Here is a 16,710-nt window from a genome sequence, read left to right as displayed (position 1 = left end):
CAGGAGACAGAGAGTTCTAGTCCCGCCTTAGCAATGAAAGCTGGTTGGGTGACCTTAGCCCAATCGCCAGAAGACGGAGAGTTCTAGTCCCGCCTTAGCAATGAAAGCCAGCTGGGTGACTTTGGGCCCGTCATTCACTCTCTCAGCCCAACCCACGTCATAGGGGGAGTTGGCAACTAGCACATATTTATGACGGACGGTTGCAATGCCCCGGGGTCATGCGGTCACCATTTGTGACCCTCCCAGCTGCCTTCCAACAAGCAAAAACAAAGAGAGAAGCTTAATAACTGCAGTGATTCGCTTAAGAACTGTGACAAAAAGGTCATAAAATGGGGCAAAACTCACTCAACAACCGTCTTGCTCAGCAATGGAACTTTGGGGCTCCATTGTGGTCATTAATTCGAGGACTACCTGAACAGTGTTTTGCAGGCATAGTTCGTAGCTATAAACGGTTTATTTGTAAAGATACTGATGTAATAAAATAAACCACGTCCATGTAATCCTTTTTAATCATCAGTTATAACGAATGTCTTCAAAGTGAACATTACAGGCAGTTCTCGACTTCTAAGTTCACTTAGTGACCGTTTAAAGTTACAACAGCATTGAAAACAGTGACTTGTGACTATTTTTCACACTTCCCCATGGTCAGGCGATTTACATTTGGATCAGTGGTGAAGTCCAATTTTTTTTTACTACTGGTTCTGTGGGCGTGGCTTGGTGGGTGTGGCAGGGGAAGGATACTGCAAAACCTCCATTCCCTCCCCACTCTGGGGCCAGCCAGAGGTGGTATTTGCCAGTTCTCCAAACTGCTCAAAATTTCCGCTACCGGTTCTCCAGAACCTGTCAGAACCTGCTGGATTTCACCCCCGATTTGGATGCTGGATAACTGACTCACACTTATGACAATTACAGGGTCCGGGGTGGTGGTGGTGTCACATGATCCCCTTTTGCGACCGTCTCACAAGCGAAGCCAATGGGGGGAAGCCAGATTCACTTAACAACCGTGGCAAGTCGTAAAAAGGGGGCAAAACTCACGTTAACAAATTTTTCGCTTAGCGAGATAAATCTGTGGAGGCTCCACTGTGGTCGTTAAGGTGAGGACTGCCTGTATATCTCTTATGGATGCTTTAGCCAGCATTTTCTATATTAATCTGTTGCCGTTGGGGAGCGGCTAGCAAAGAAAGCAGAGCAGGAGGATCTCAGGGGGATCCCTTTCAGATTCCAAGTGCTCCTGTAGCTTTCTTCCAAGCAAAGAGACAAGCAGATCTGCCAGCTTTCTAAAAAAGAGATTACTTCCAGGACAAGCGAAGGCTCCTTCCTCTTAAAACTCGGCCTTGTTGTCAGGGCAACGGAGGACGGGTACCCAAGACGAAGCGTGGGCTGATTCAGGCACAGCAAAATGTTCACACAGAAGGGACTTTCGTTCGTGCCTGAGAGAATGCAACAGCACCAGGTAGTCCTTGACTTACGACCACGGCGGAGCTCGAAATGCCTGTGGCTAAGCGAGACCGTTGCTTGTTAAGCGAGTCAATCGGTAAATCAAGTTATAGCGCTATCAAGCCAAGCTACAACTTTCCACAGAATTGTTGCCCGGATGACGGGCACCTGGAACTAAATTTCGATAACCTGCGAGTTTGCCATTATTCTTTTTTTGACAAATATTTCGGCACCGTCAACAGCTTATGTATGTCAAGATTTATTTGTATTCGTACCGTGTTTCCCCAAAAATATATTTTTTTGAACCCTGAAATAAGCGTTTGGCCTTATTGCCATGCGTTCAAAAGCCCGATTTGGCTTATTATTATTATTATTATTATTATTATTATTATTATTATTATTATTATTATTATTATTATTTATTATTGGTTACTCTTTAGTGAGATTCACAGCCTTTGAGGCTGGTTAATAGCTCAGCAGCTTGAGTCCTAACCAAGGACCTAGGAACTGTTAAGGTATCGTCGGAGGATTATTATTATTATTATTATTATTATTATTATTATTATTATTATATTTATTGAATTTCTATACCGCTCTTCTCCCGAAGGACTCAGGGCGGTGAACAGAATAAGATTTCATATACATATAATAATTATCAGGAGATGTCTTATTTTGGGGACAACAGGGTACTATTATTATTACTATTCACAAACCTGAGAACATTAGATGAAATAAATTTATTTTAAACACCAAGAAACCTCAAATACATGTATATTTCACTCTCTTGCAACCACTTCCTTAAAAAAAACACTGGTTATTCAAATCTTTCTTAGGGCTATAATAATGCAGTGACTGAGCTTTTTTTACAATATAGATCTTAAGACAAAGAAAACTGTGTATTAAGCACTCTACTGAAGTCTTTACATATTCCTCTTTGATTTAGCCACACAATGCTAGCCTAATTAAATATCATTAAGCAGCAATATTCATTAGTCATTACTCGGACAATAAAAGCAAGAAGTTACCGTATGTATGGTGTTTTAATTTGCAACTGGACAAACAGAGAGAAAACAAACACATAAATAGCATCCACATATTTAAGCTGTCGATCCTACTTCAGAATCACAAAATTCTTTCCCCGGTGTAAAAAGATATATATATATATATCTTTAGCCAGGTTCTTCCTACGTAAACCAAGATTTTTATGCAGCCCTAGTTCAGTGAAATCACAATCCACTCGTTTCTAGGCTTTTTTCTGGCAGCCAGCAAGCACCCTGCTGCCCATTGGGAGACTAATGGGTGCTTGCTGGCTGCCAGAAAAAAGCCTAGAAACGAGTGGATTGTGATTTCACTGAACTAGGGCTGCATAAAAATCTTGGTTTACGTAGGAAGAACCTGGCTAAAGAGAAATACACATAAAGGCCTACGAAAAGAAAAGAAAACACACACATACACACACACACACACACATATATATATATATATATATATATATGAAATGTAAACCCAACAGTACAATCTTTAATATCTAAATAAATTACATTGCACTGACACAACGAAATAATCAAGCTGTTCTATCAAGCTGTCTAAATATAAATTGAAAACAAAGGGACTCGAGGCCGTTTTGATGATTAACAATTAACAAGATTTCCTTCCAATTCTATATTCTCTCACTCGCCAGAAATGCTCCAAAATAACTACGCACTTGATCCTATAATATGGCTGCTTCAAATAAAGTCCGTAGAACTAGAAAGGAGCTGATTGTGAGGACATGGAACAGCAGATTCCCATAGTCCTGGGAAATCTACCGTCCTTATGTATCAAAGCCAAAGGTGTGAAGATACTTGAGCATGTCCTCCAAACTTTAGACACTTTAATCAGGTTAACAGAGTTGGAAGGGACCTTGTAGGTCATCTAGTCCAACCCCCCGCCCAAGCAGGAGACCCTACACCGTTTCTGACAGACGGCAGTCCCGTCTCTTCTTGAAAGCTTCCAGGGATGAAGCTCCCACAACTTCTGAAGGCAACTTCTGTTCCAAGGGTTGATTGCTCTCACTGTCAGAAAATTTCTCCTTGTTTCCAGGTTGAATCTCTCCTCGTCAGAAGGTTGCAAAAGGGGGAGCATCACCCAGGGGGAACACAGCAACGGTCGTTAAGTATGAACCGGTTGCCAAGCAGCTGAATTTCGATCACGCGATCATGGGGGAGGATGCTGGAAAGGTCGTAAGTGTGAAAAGCATAAGTCACATTTTTTTTCAGTGCCGTTGTTAACTTTGAACGGTCACTAAACAAACTGTTGTAAGTCAAGGACTACCTGTCGTGGCCCGTATGCAGCCTGTGCAGCTAGTAGCTGATTCCGACAGCGAGGAGGCTGGTGTGATGCTACGCCAGCAGCCTGTGCAGCTGGCACTTGAGTCAGACAATGAGGAGACTGGAGAAGATGTGGTGCCAGAGGCAGGGATTCAGCCAGGGCCTTCAGAACCTCCAGAAGCTCCTATAAGTGAAGAGGACGAAGAGGAGGAGCCTCTTCTCGATGCACGGGCGCGCAGAGCTGCCAAAAGGCAGGAGTGGCTCCTCAGGAGGAGGTCTCCTCGAGAGTAAGGCTTGGGGCTAATTGGCCACTCCCTTAGCCTATTTAAGGAAGGACGACGACTGAGGCAATTTGCAGGGAACAACTTCGTTCACTCTCCTTCGCATCTTGATCTTGTTCTCTTATCAGCTTCCTGCAAATTGCTTCTGGGCATTCTGCCAGCCATAGTAAGTTTTCAGTTATTATTCTTTGAATTCTTGGCGGCTGTTAATGCCATTAATTAACAGCCGTTGTTGTAAAAGACTGGTTTATTCAGTAAATTGAGGTTTGAACGGACTTTGTGTGTGCTGCGTTCTTTGGGGTCCGTAGCTGGGGCAGAACACTACCTGTACACAGAGGGCCATCTTCTGCCACGCCGTTCCCCCTCCACCGCCCCGAATCGGTCACAAGCAAATCCACGTATCTTGTTTCCCGCCCCCCCCCTTTCTATTCAGAATTCCAACCGAGGGAGGCACATTAAACGGAAGTCAACCGAGCCATAATCCACGAACAAAACGTGTCACTTACCGCAGTGGGACTGGAAAACCTGTGGCTTGATAACCTGATTGCAGCTATTGCACACAACTAGATAGAAATCATCATGAGCTGGATAGTGGCCAAATAAGTGCATATCTGTGGGAAAGTTAAGAAATACATATATACAAACATTAGAAGCTGTCCTTAGGAGGAAAAAAAAGAAAAAAGAAACTTCCTTTTCAAAAAGGTAAAATATTGTATTTTTTTTCTTTAAAAGCACCCCAAAAAAAGAAGAAGAAGAGATGTTTGCATGCTTTATTCAGAAGTAAGTCCTTCTGAATTTAGGGGATGTATGATAGGTATGTATGCACAGGTAGTCCTCGACGTACAACAGTTTGTTTAGTGACCATTTAAAGTTACGAAGGCCCTGGAAAAAGTGACTTAGGACCGTTTTTCGCACGCACAACCCTTGCAGCATCCCCGTGGTCACATGATCCAAATTCAGACGCCTGACTCATATTAATGACGGTTGCAGGGTGTTCCCAGGGTGACGTGGATCCATTTTGTGACCTTCTGACAAGCCAAAGTCAACGGGGGAAGAAAGATTCACTTAACAACACGGTCGCTGTTGTTTCACTTAGCAACTGGGGCATGAAAGTTCGTAAAACGAGGCAAAACTCACTTAACAAATGTTTCGCTTTACAACAAAAGTTGTAAAAGTTTGTGGTCTTAAGTCGAGGACTGGCTGTATAGAATTGCAAATTGCAACTGTGGTGCTCCTACCAGCATAGACGTACCCAACTATTTCTACATTAATGTTCAACTTTTTATGCAAACTGGGAATGAAGTACAGGAAGTCCTCGACTTATGACCACAACTGAGCCCAACATTTTCTGATGCTAAGCAAGACATTTGTTAGGTGAATTTTGCCCCGTTGTAAAAAATTTCCTGCCACAGTTGCTAGATTTCTTGCCGCAGATGCTAAATTTCGTTCATTTCTTTCACCGTTGCTAAGTGAATCACTGCAAGTTGTTAAATTAGTCTGTTAAGCGAATCTGGATTTTCCCATTGACTTTGCAGGCCAGAAGGTCGGAAAACGGAATCACATGACTCCGGACGACTGCCACCGTCGTAAATATGAGTCAGTTGTCAAGTGAGTTAATTTTGATCATGTGACCATGGGAATGCTGCAACAGTCGTAGGAGTGAAAAACGGCCATAAGTCAGTGCTGTTGTAACTTGGAACGGTCACTAACTAAACTGGTCTAAATCGAGCATTTGGGTTATTTGCAGTATCAGATTATTGGAGATTATTGGATTAATATCGGAGTAAAAATGCATCACCATTGTATCCCCGTGCTCTCGTCTTTCTCTTCCATCTAATTTCAATATTTATTTCAAGAAATAAGCAGAAATCCCTTTTCCAAGGATAATCTCTTAGGAAACTTGGCTCCTGATGAAACAGGGCAAAAGCATTTGGTATGAGTAGTGCAAAAAAAAGAAAAGAAAAAAAAAGGCAGAATATACGTCCCAGATAAGACCCAAAAATAGGCAATCCAAGCGCTGAGCATCTCTTGTGACCAAAGAAATATGATAGCTACCCAATCAGGAATATATTCTGAGTAAATCTACTAACAAATTTTGATCAATGTCTCCTTGTGCCCTTGAGTAAAGACAGTTATGAGTCGACTGGTCTCCTTCCCCCCACTCCCCAATATTTCATTTTATATTTTCTAATCTAGGAATAAGGACAAGAATCAAAATAGTAGATGTATTGAGAAATGTAATCAAAAGACGGGCACATTTTATCATATGTGGTGGACTTGTGCTAAAACAAAAAAAAAATGGGGGCAAAGATATACAGGTGGCTAGAAAAGCTGATAGGGAATCATGTAAGATTTTAAATCTGAACTGTTTTTATTCGGTATAATATCAGAAAAATTAGATAAGAAAAGTGTGTATTTAATGCTGTAACAGCAGCAAGGATTATATTTGCACAATATAAATTGAAAAAAAATAAAAAAAATAAAATATTGGAAAAATGAAGAAACACCGCGAGACGAAGAGGTAATTAAGTACATACTAGACTGCGCAGACATGGACAGATTGACATTGAAAATTAAGCAGAAAGAAGACACAGAATATTATCAAATTTTTACCAGTGATTGGAAAAAAGGGGTGGAGATGAAGAATATAATCTGAATTGTTAAACAAATTAAATACCCAGACAACACAATGTTTATTAAGCACTAAGAAATGTAATTTTAAAAAAAATCAATAAAATTTGAAAAAAAAGTAGATATATTGCATTTCCACTTCCCAAATGCCAATAGAAGGAAATATTAATGCCAATACGGGTGGGTCCTCAATTTACAACCACAACGGAGCCCAAAATTTATGTTGTTAAGTGAGAAATTTGCTAAGTAAGTTTTGCCTCCTTTTACGACTTTGACACATTTGTTAAGTGAATCACTGCAGTTGTTAAATTAGTCACACGTCGTTAAGTGAATCTGGTTTCAGCATCGACTTCCGTGGGTCAGTTGTCAAGCACCCGAATGTAAATCACATGACCACAGGGATGCTAATGTTCGTAAGTGTGAAAAATGGCCATAAGTCACTTGTTTCAGTGCTGTTGTAACTTCGAATGGTCCCTAAGTGAACTGTGGTAAGTCAAGGACTATCTGTAGAAAGGAGGAGAGTAGCTCAAGGTTGAACTGTGGGGTCCTTGGTGGTCTCTTGAATTTGGTGGTTTTCTTGCAGGACGTTGCCAGAGACCTCTGCAACAAACAACCAAGCTCAGAGAGCACCAAGGACCCCACAACTTCAAAACTCTCTCAACCACACGAGAGAAGATTGTAGAAGTCCAACTCATGCAGCCTTATTTTCGGGGAGGTCTTATTATTTTGGGGTGCGAGGAGCAAGATGGGGCTCCTCTTGCCGTCTTACCTGATTTCCAGCTCTGCGTTTAAATATTTTTGGGGAGGGCTTATTTTCGGGGAAACAGGGTAATCTAAGTATCAGTTTTAGTCACAAACTCATGACAAATAAAATAAATAAATAAAAAGAATCCTCTCTGAGCGATCAAAATGCCACAGAAGAAAAAAAAATAAAACAAAGGAATACAGACCTAGCAAATATTTAAAATTATGAGGTAAAACACTTGGGCTCACAGGAAACAATGGAAGGATGCCACTATATCCCCAAAGGGGCATTTCTCTGCAAAGAACGTTGCTAATAAGAAATCGGTGTAGCCGTTTGTATAATGAAGCTATAAACCCTCATGCCAAAAAAAAAAAGTCAATATAAAGCCTCCAATATATACTTCTGGAAGAATTTGGAGGGAGGGATTTTTTTTTACACACAGAATGAACATGATCTGTTTTATTTTGAGAAGCACAGCAAAAAAAAAAAAAAACCTACTTCAGTGCTCTTGAAGTGGAAGGACATAAAAATAGAATCCATGTTACAAACCCAATGCTCATTTTCCCTACCCTTCTCTGAGCAGTTAATATTCAATAATTTTACGCGCCTGCTCACTTCAGTAAAGGTAAACGGAGACCCTAAAACTTTGTAAGTTAAATGTTACATTAGGTAAAGGTAAAGGTTCCCCTCGCACATATGTGCTAGTCGTTCCTGACTCTAGGGGGCGGTGCTCATCTCCGTTTCAAAGCCAAAGAGCCAGCGCTGTCTGAAGATGTCTCCGTGGTCATGTGGCCGGCATGACTCAACTCCAAAGGCGCATGGAACGCTGTTACCTTCCCAGCAAAGGTGGTTCCTATTTTTCTACTTGCATTTTTTACGTGCTTTCGAACTGCTAGGTTGGCAGAATCTGGGACAAGTAACGGGAGCTCACCCCGTTACGCGGCACTCGGGATTCGAACCGCTGAGCTGCCGACCTTTCGACCGACAAGCTCATCGTCTTAGCCACTGAACCACTGCGTCCCTTTTTAAATGTTATTCTCATTCCTGCAAAACAGTACACAAAATACACAGACATTCTTAGAAGCAAAGATACGAACCTTCCTGACTCTGCACGAGTAAAGTGCAAGCAATAAAAGAGCCAAGAGCTACTTTATTATGACTAATAAACTAAACATTAAACAAAACCATGCATTTAGCAAAGCAGCATTACAGTCTGAGAAGCCACAAAGTAATATTATTTTCAGTAATATTGCATCAGTTAATGTACTAGGAGTACATTACAAACTGACATTGTTTTATGTCTTAAAATCCCAACACCAAACTCAGGCTGTTATCTGTATTTTTCAAGAAGAGCATAATGATAGAAAAACCTTTCCTACTGTAATAAGAGACCCTGAAAATAAAGGGTTGTTTGATTATTGGAGATTACATACATGGGATCTAAGTAATTGTTTCAACTTGCCAGCAATCAATCGCGCCTCTATCCAGTTATCAATGTAAAAGTAAACCTCAATCCACAATCGTGTCCTGTTGCCATAAGGATCAACAATTTTTCTTTAAAAAAAAAAAAGTACAGGTAGTCCTCGCCTTACGACCACAAATGAGCCCCAAAATCTCTGTTGCTAAGCGAGACAGTTGTTCGGTGAATTTTGCCCCATTTTACGACCTTTCTCACCGCAGTTGTTAAGTTAGTAACACAGGTTTAAAGCGAATCTGGATCCCCCTCGTTGACTTTTGCGTGTCAGAAGGTCGTAAAAAGGGGATCACGTGACCCCCCCGGGACACGGCAACCATCACAAATATGAGTCAGTTGCCAAGCGTTGGGATTTTGACCACATAACCATGGAGATGCTGCGATAGTCGTTAAGTATGAAAAACGGTCATAAGACCCCTTTTTCCAGTGCCGTTGTTACTTCAAATGGTCACTATTTAGACAAGGAAAACAAAATGCACAGGTTCAGTCTATGTGGTACCTTGCTCAATAGTAGTAACTGTGAGAGGGATTTTGGAGTCCTAGTGGACAACCATTTAAATATGAGCCAGCTGTGTGCAGCAGCTGCCAAAAAAGCCAACACAGTTCTAGGCTGCATAAACAGAGGGAATAGAATCAAGATCACGTGAAGAGCCTTGGTAGTACAGTGGTCTAAGGCACCCTGTTATTAAGCTGGTTATTAAGACCAGCTGCCTGCAATTACTACAGGTTCGAATCTCGCCAAGGCTCAAGGTTGACTCAGCCTTCCATCCTTTCTAAGGTAGGTAAATTGAGGACCCAGTTTGTGGGGGCAATAAGCTGATTTTGTATAAATATACAAAAGGATGAAGGCTATTGCTGAGCACATTGTAAGCCGCCCTGAGTCTCCAGAGAAGGGCGGCATATAAATCAAATTTAAAAAAAAAAAAGTGTTAATACCATTTTACAATGCCTTGGTAAGGCCACACTTGGAAATACTGCTTCCAGTTTTAGTCAGAATGATGTAAAAAAAGATGTTGAGACTCTAGAAAGAATGCAGAGAAGAGCAACAAAGATGATTAGGGGACTGGAGGCCAAAACATATGAAGAACAGAATTGGGAATGTCTGGTTTAATGAAAAAAAGGACTATGGGAGACATAATAGCAGTGTTTCAATATTTGAGGGGCTGCCACAAAGAAGAGGGAGTCAAGGTATTCTCCAAAGCACCTGAAGGCAGGACAAGAAGCAACGGATGGAAACTAATGAAGGAGAGAAGCAACCTAGAACTAAGGAGAAATTTCCTGACAGTTAGAACAATTAATCAGTGGAACAACTTGCCTCCAGAAGTTGTGAATGCTCCAACACTCGAAGTTTTTAAGAAGAGATTGGATAACCATTTGTCTGAAGAGGTGTAGGGTTTCCTGCCTAGACAGGGGGTTGGACTAGATGACCTCCAAGGTCCCTTCCAACTCTGTTATTCTATTCTATTCTACTAAATGGACTGTTATAAGTCAAGAACTACCTGTATCGCTCATTCTCGGCATTATCATCTCAGGCTACCCCATGTGAACAAACTTCAAAGTGCAGTCACTTTGGAAAAGTGGAAAACCAGCACTGATTTATCTATTTATTGATTATAAAACTACCCTATTCCTAGGCAGTGTACATTTGGCCACAAATAAATCTGATCCATTCAACAGGTATACGGTGCCCTGCTTGACATAGATAAGCAGATTATAGTTCTAGAGTAGAGATGTAAAGAATGCGAATTGTATGTCAGGAAGGATAGTTCATATGAAAAATGAAACCATGAACAAGAATGTCGCGCAATGAATTATGCAGTGACCACTCTCTCGGGCGAAAAAAAAAATCATTAAAGAAGGAAAAACAAGTCAAAACACAATTCACACAACTAGCAAGATCGCAAAAGTTCAAGAGAATCAACAGGATTCTATTTGACTTCATCCAGGCATTGAATAATCTTCAGAGCAGAGAAGAAAATACAGGATAAAAGAACAACAGAGTAGTATCAAGAAATCTATGATTTGATTCTATCTCTTATAATAATTGTATTGGGCACTCTAAAGCCAACCAGCAAGGTACTGCCACTTTTAAAGTGCCAACCCTTATGCATTTTAATAAAAACTGTCAATTTCCAGGGTGCCTGACGTTTGCCTGCAAAATATGTTAAAACAAGGAATTAACTGGAATCGGAGAGAAGCAAAGCTCCCTCCGTTTCACTCACACTTTGTAAGGTTCAGGGATTGGACTTAAAAATTGTAGTCTTTGTGAAATGTTACTTCCAAAAGTCAACAGCCTCATTCCTTTTTAAAACCTAAAAAGAGAGAGAGCCAAAACAGATGAATCAATCATATGAGGGGGCATGAGGTCACGACGTATTAAGGTATTTATCTGAATAATCAGTTTGATTGTGTGTGTTTTATGAAATGTTTGGCAGAATTTTTTCCCCCCTACTTTTGAGTTTTTATTTCAATGTATGATAAAAGCCTACGGTTCAAATCTATCCTTCAATTCCACAGGCTGAATGGTTACCGAGATGCATTACTTTTGTGCCGCTAGAATTATGTATATTTGACACGTGTCAACACCCAGAAAGCACAGATGGACGTTTGCATTCTGGGAAGAAAGCAGAAATGATTTGAAAAGGAGGCAATTGTGAAATTGAACAGAATTAGGGTGTGATAGTGGAAGAAGTAAGTCCCTCGGCCCTTTATCGGTGAGGATAGAAAAATTTCCCCTTGTTAAATAATAATAATTGGGAACAGCAGAGAAGTTAATGGGAAGTCATGCTCTGGAGATTCCTTTATATATTTCTGGTATAGTCCGGGAAGAAGTCTCTATAAAGTGCAAAGAAATTAAGACTTCAGCAGCTCATAAATGCATATTGTTCCTACTACTGGTATATTTTGGGGGGGAAAGCAGGTTAACTATAAGCAGTGACTTTGTATGGCCAGCTCAAGCTAGTGAATATGTACTAATCAAGGAGAGAAGCAATCTGGAATTAAGGAGAAATTTCCTAACAGTGAGCCCACCATCACAGCTTCCTTTGATGTATAGAGGAGACATCGCCAGTGATGAAGTTCTGGCAATCCCCTGCAACGGATGTGCCATGTTGGCCGCTCTCCCGATAGAAAAGCAGACACCGTTTGTGTAAAATGTCAAACTTGGAAGCAGAGGTTGGTGAAACGAAAGCCAGAATCTCATGCCTACATCTCATTTGTTCAAGTGAAGACTTGTTGTGTGGATGCCATTGCTCACCATGAAGTTGACAATTCACAATGTGAAGTTGACAATTTCACCCAAGGATAGGAACGAAAGCAGTTGGCCACACGTCACCGTCGGAACCCAAACAACAACCCAGATTATTTCTGTTTCTTTAGATCTTGGCAGTCAATTCCAACTCATAGCTTCCTTACAAACATGAGTGAGATATAAAAGACACCCACAGATGAAGCACTGTCAGCTCATCCAGGTAGAAAGTGATCCATCACCAAGGAGAAAAGCTTGTGTTTGTAGAAGACTCCTTCTGGAAGGACACAAAAAAGCACCCATTTTTCATCTCGACATTGTTGTGACCGAGGCCCAAGTAGTGATTACCAAACACAATTCAGTCCTTATTTTATTAAAACAGCTGAGAATTCATTCATTCTCAGCTTTAGTCCAAAACAAATTCTTTATAACCAGTCCCTCCGGCCTTATCACCAACCTTTGATGTCTTTGGCAACCGGCCAAAGGCTTTTCTTGGCAAAAACCCCACAAAGTCCAAGAGACGCTGACAAGAAGCACTGGAATCAACTTGCTTTTCTACAAAGAACCCAACAGCTCGTTGCTGCTCTTTTAAGCCTTATGGGAGGGGCCAATCATCATCTGGCCTTACTCCGGAGTCGTCCTTTTTTCTTCAGCTGCTCTTGCCTTCTGGCAGCTCTTCTCATACGTGCACTAGGAACAGGCTCCTCCTGTTCCTCTGCCTCTCTGCTGTCAGCCTCTGGAGGCTCCGGAGTCCGCGCATCGCTCCCAGATGGCCCTGGCCCCATCTCTGCCTCCAACACAGAGCCCTCATCTGGGCCTTCGTCAGACTCCAGGACTGGCTCATTGTCCTCCCTAGCCTCCTCACTGTCCGACTCCGCTGCCAGGTCCGCAGGCTGCTGGCGGACCGCAACAGACATGTCTCGTAGGTGCCCAAATTCAAGATGTGACACAAAGCTCATTGGAACCACAGCCAGTTCCTACACATCCACATGTTGAATGGCATGACGTCCAACATAGGAAGAGGGACTTCACGGCTATGAGAAGAAACATGAAGGTCTTGAGGCCAAGGTGATGTTCTCATCAATATTTCCTGCTGGAGGCAAAGCCAATAGGAGGAAAACTCAACAAGCGAACGCCTGGTTGCAATGCGGGAACAACCAACAGAGGTTTAGGTTTTTCAACAATGGAAGAAAGTTCCATTCAGGGAAGAGAGTCTGCTTTGCAGAGAATTAATTTCACTCAGGAGGGAAAATACTATGTTTCCCCGAAAATAAGACCGGGTCTTATATTATTTTTTTGCTCCAAAAGTTGCATTAGGGCTTATTTTCTGGTTAGGTCTTATATTGGGGGAAATACGGTGCTAATTGCGTCCGTCTGGCTGATGATCTTAACTGAGGCTTATTTTTGGGGTAGGGCTTATATTATGAGCATCCTGAAAAATCATGCTAGGGCTTATTTTCCAGTTGGGTCTTATTTTCAGGGAAACAGGGTACATCTTTATACAATAGCTGGCTAAGCGGGTCTGGAAGACTTGAAACAAGGGGTGAACATCATAAAAACAACTGGCAAGTTACATAATTGGCAGGGAAGGGGTTGATTATGCAGCAAAGTGAGTTTTTCTGGACATTACTACCGTGTTTCCCCGAAAATAAGACCCTGTCTTATATTTTTTTGAACCCTGAAATAAGCGCTTGGCCTTATTGCCATGCGGTCAAAAGCCAGATTGGGTTTATTAACAGAGGAGGTCTTATTTTGGGGAAAACAGAATAGTTTTACCAAAGAAATATGGAAAGATATATAGAAAAGAGAGAGAGAGACATCGTCCCCATTAGATGTTCACACCATTGCACAAAGTACGGAGTTGAATATCATGAGGAACAATGGCAAGAATTAAATGTAATCAGGGTTATAAAAAACGTGGAAACCCTGAGGTATTATGAAGCTGGAATGAATCTACCCTTAGTAAGGCTCACTGAACTCACGGTGCTTCAAGTAGAGAAAGCATCTGGATTAAGTTAAACAGGCTAATTACCGGGAGGAACCTCTTAGTGGGAGTTTGCTACAGATAACCAAATCAGTCAGAAGAAGTAGATAAAATAAATTACTGAAGCTTCCCACGAAACCATGAAGTGGTTGTGATAGGAGATTACTAAAGCCTGCTGGCAAAACACAACATGCCGAATAGATTTTTTTTTTTTTACTTGAGTTGGGGAAACTTTTCTCTTATCAAAACCTTCAGCAATCTGCTGTCTTGGATTTGCCGCTTAACTATACATATAAGAAGTGGGAACGCTGGGTACAAGTCACCATACATTGTTTGCTATTTTAACAACAACAAGGTTAAAATAAAGTCAAATGAAAACTGTAGGTTTTAGAAACACCCTTTTTAATAAAAGACAATAATATCCACTGTGAGAAAACCTTGAAGACAATGGTATTGTAGCTGGCTCCTTTTGAAATTAAAGGTAGTACAATTTCCAAAAATGGTAGTGAGGAAGAAAGCGAAGAGGCATTTAATGAAGACAAGGTGTTCAAAGGGGCAGCTTCCAAAGGTGAGAAGACTAAAGAAATAAACTTTGGGGAAATGGAAAGATGGATGAATTACAAAGGAAATCTACAAATTTACAGGTCAAGAAACGTGAGACTTAAGATCAAAGGTGGAAAATGAACTAAAGCTAATGAGGCAAAATTTGGTGACAAAGTGTTCTTGAAATAAGTCAACAATAGCAAAACAGGAAAGTAGAAGATAAATAGAATCCCAAAAGTGCTTTTTTTTTTCAAGAGGTAAGTGGACTTCTTGTTTTTCTTTAAAGACGTTTCGCTTCTCATCCAAGTAGCTTCTTCAGAGCTGACCTGGATGACTGAGAATCTCCATAAACAAAGATAAATAGAGAGAAGATCAAGAGAAAACAGAGGAACCTCAATTTTTACACCTCTGTGTTGCCATCAAAAGGAAACGTCGCTCGGAATAGTAAATTGGGAACAAACGCCAAACAGGAGGAACATGGGTAAAAATGAACTGAGGCAAGGATATTCTAGCTAATTTGAAAGTCATTAGGCCTTGATGAAATACACCCTAAAATATTGAAGAAAAGCTGTGGGAATTTGTTGAGTCAACGATATGTTTCTTTCAAGGAAGGGGGAAAAAAAGAACAACTCAATAATTACTGACTGATGAGCGGAAAAGATGTAAGTGTAAATACTAAAGCCCAGTATTTGTTCAGCATATTAAGGTACAATTTCTAAAATCAAGCATGACTTTGTCAAAAACAGACCAGTTGTGAGACAAACTGTATTTCCTCCTTTAATAAGGTAAAAAGTACACTGTGGCTATAATTACTCTTGGTTTCAAGGAAAGATTGTGAGATGGCACGCAACATTCTTATTTGCACACCTATGGTAGAACAGCAGGGGTGAAATGCTGCCGGCTCTATCTGGCTCACGGAAGCCAGTAGCGCCGGTGGTGGGTGGATCTGAGAGCCGGTAGCGCTGGCAGCGGGAGGCTCCCCCCACAAAAAAAACTGGGACGTCGTCACGTCCCGGTTTTGACCATCTGTGCATGCACAGAAAGCTTTGTAGAACAGGTCCATAAATGCCTGGCTAACCTCAATCAGATAACCAGCATTGAGGACTCGACATCAAGTCCGAGAGAAGCTGCTTATGAGGTACCAATGGAATATTTCTCAGGGTCAAACAGTCCGATGTTACAAAATTGGGTGTGGTGGCTATCTACTTAACGTAACAGCCAAGATGACAACACACGATCATAATCTAACCTGAACGGGTGGGAAGACTGGTCTGAGAGGAACAAGGTATCTTCAGCAGGGAGGAAAGTACAAGCTTACATTTAGGGAGGAAAAAATGTAGGACGCAGTTGCACGACGAGAGAGTTGTGGCTTGGAAAGACTGCAAAGTAGGACATAGGTGTGACCACTGAGGATCAACTGAACATACGCCAACAATGGGAGATACTGTTGTGACCTAGGCTTCCTGAGTCATTAAAACCACACGTGTAGTCCCAAAAAACTTTTATTTTATAAATTTTATTGCAATAGCTGTGAATTATGTTCATTCACAGCTGAGTCCCAATTAGTTGCAAAAGGACCTTCGGGAGAAGTCCTTCGGGATAATCACCAACCTTTATCTCCTTTGACACGCTGCCAAAGACCTACTTGGCAAAGCCACACAGAGCCCAGAATCAAACAGAGATGCCGACTGGGAACAGAATTAACAACTTTGCTTTCCTGCAAAGGGCCCATGTGTCTTTGCTCCTCTTTTAAGCCTTATGGGATGGGCCAATCATCTACAGGCCTTACTCCCAAATTGTCCCTTTTGTTTTAACTGTTCTTGCCTTCTGACAGCTCTGCATATGCAACTAGGAACAGGTTCCTCCTGTTCCTCTGCCTCTCTGATGTCCGACTGGAGGCTCCGGAGTTCGCACATAACTCCCAGATGGCCCTGGCCCCATCTCTGATTCTGATGCAGAGCCCTCGTCTGAGCCTTCCCCAGGCTCCAGGACTGGCCCATGTTCCTCCCCAGCCTCCTCACTCTCTGACTGCTGCCAGCTCCACAGGCTGCTGGCAGAC

The 16,710-nt window shown here is 41.6% G+C and overlaps 1 protein-coding gene across 2 annotated transcripts in view; it reads right to left on the bottom strand.

The window, feature by feature from the left end:
* ATXN7L1 (ataxin 7 like 1) overlaps nt 1-16,710 on the bottom strand; it is a 69,419-nt gene that overhangs the window by 30,857 nt on the left and 21,852 nt on the right. For both annotated transcript variants that reach the window (XM_070947405.1, XM_070947406.1), the window contains exon 3: nt 4,534-4,638. In XM_070947405.1, the coding sequence (XP_070803506.1) occupies nt 4,534-4,638 (105 nt within the window). The remainder of the gene's footprint in view (nt 1-4,533; nt 4,639-16,710) is intronic.

This window comes from Pituophis catenifer, unplaced genomic scaffold, assembly GCF_029215685.1.
Source record: "Pituophis catenifer annectens isolate HBS135680 unplaced genomic scaffold, rPitCat1.0.hap2 SCAF_7, whole genome shotgun sequence".
Classification (NCBI taxonomy): Eukaryota; Metazoa; Chordata; class Lepidosauria; order Squamata; family Colubridae; genus Pituophis; species Pituophis catenifer.
This window is presented reverse-complemented; position numbering and strand designations above follow the sequence as displayed.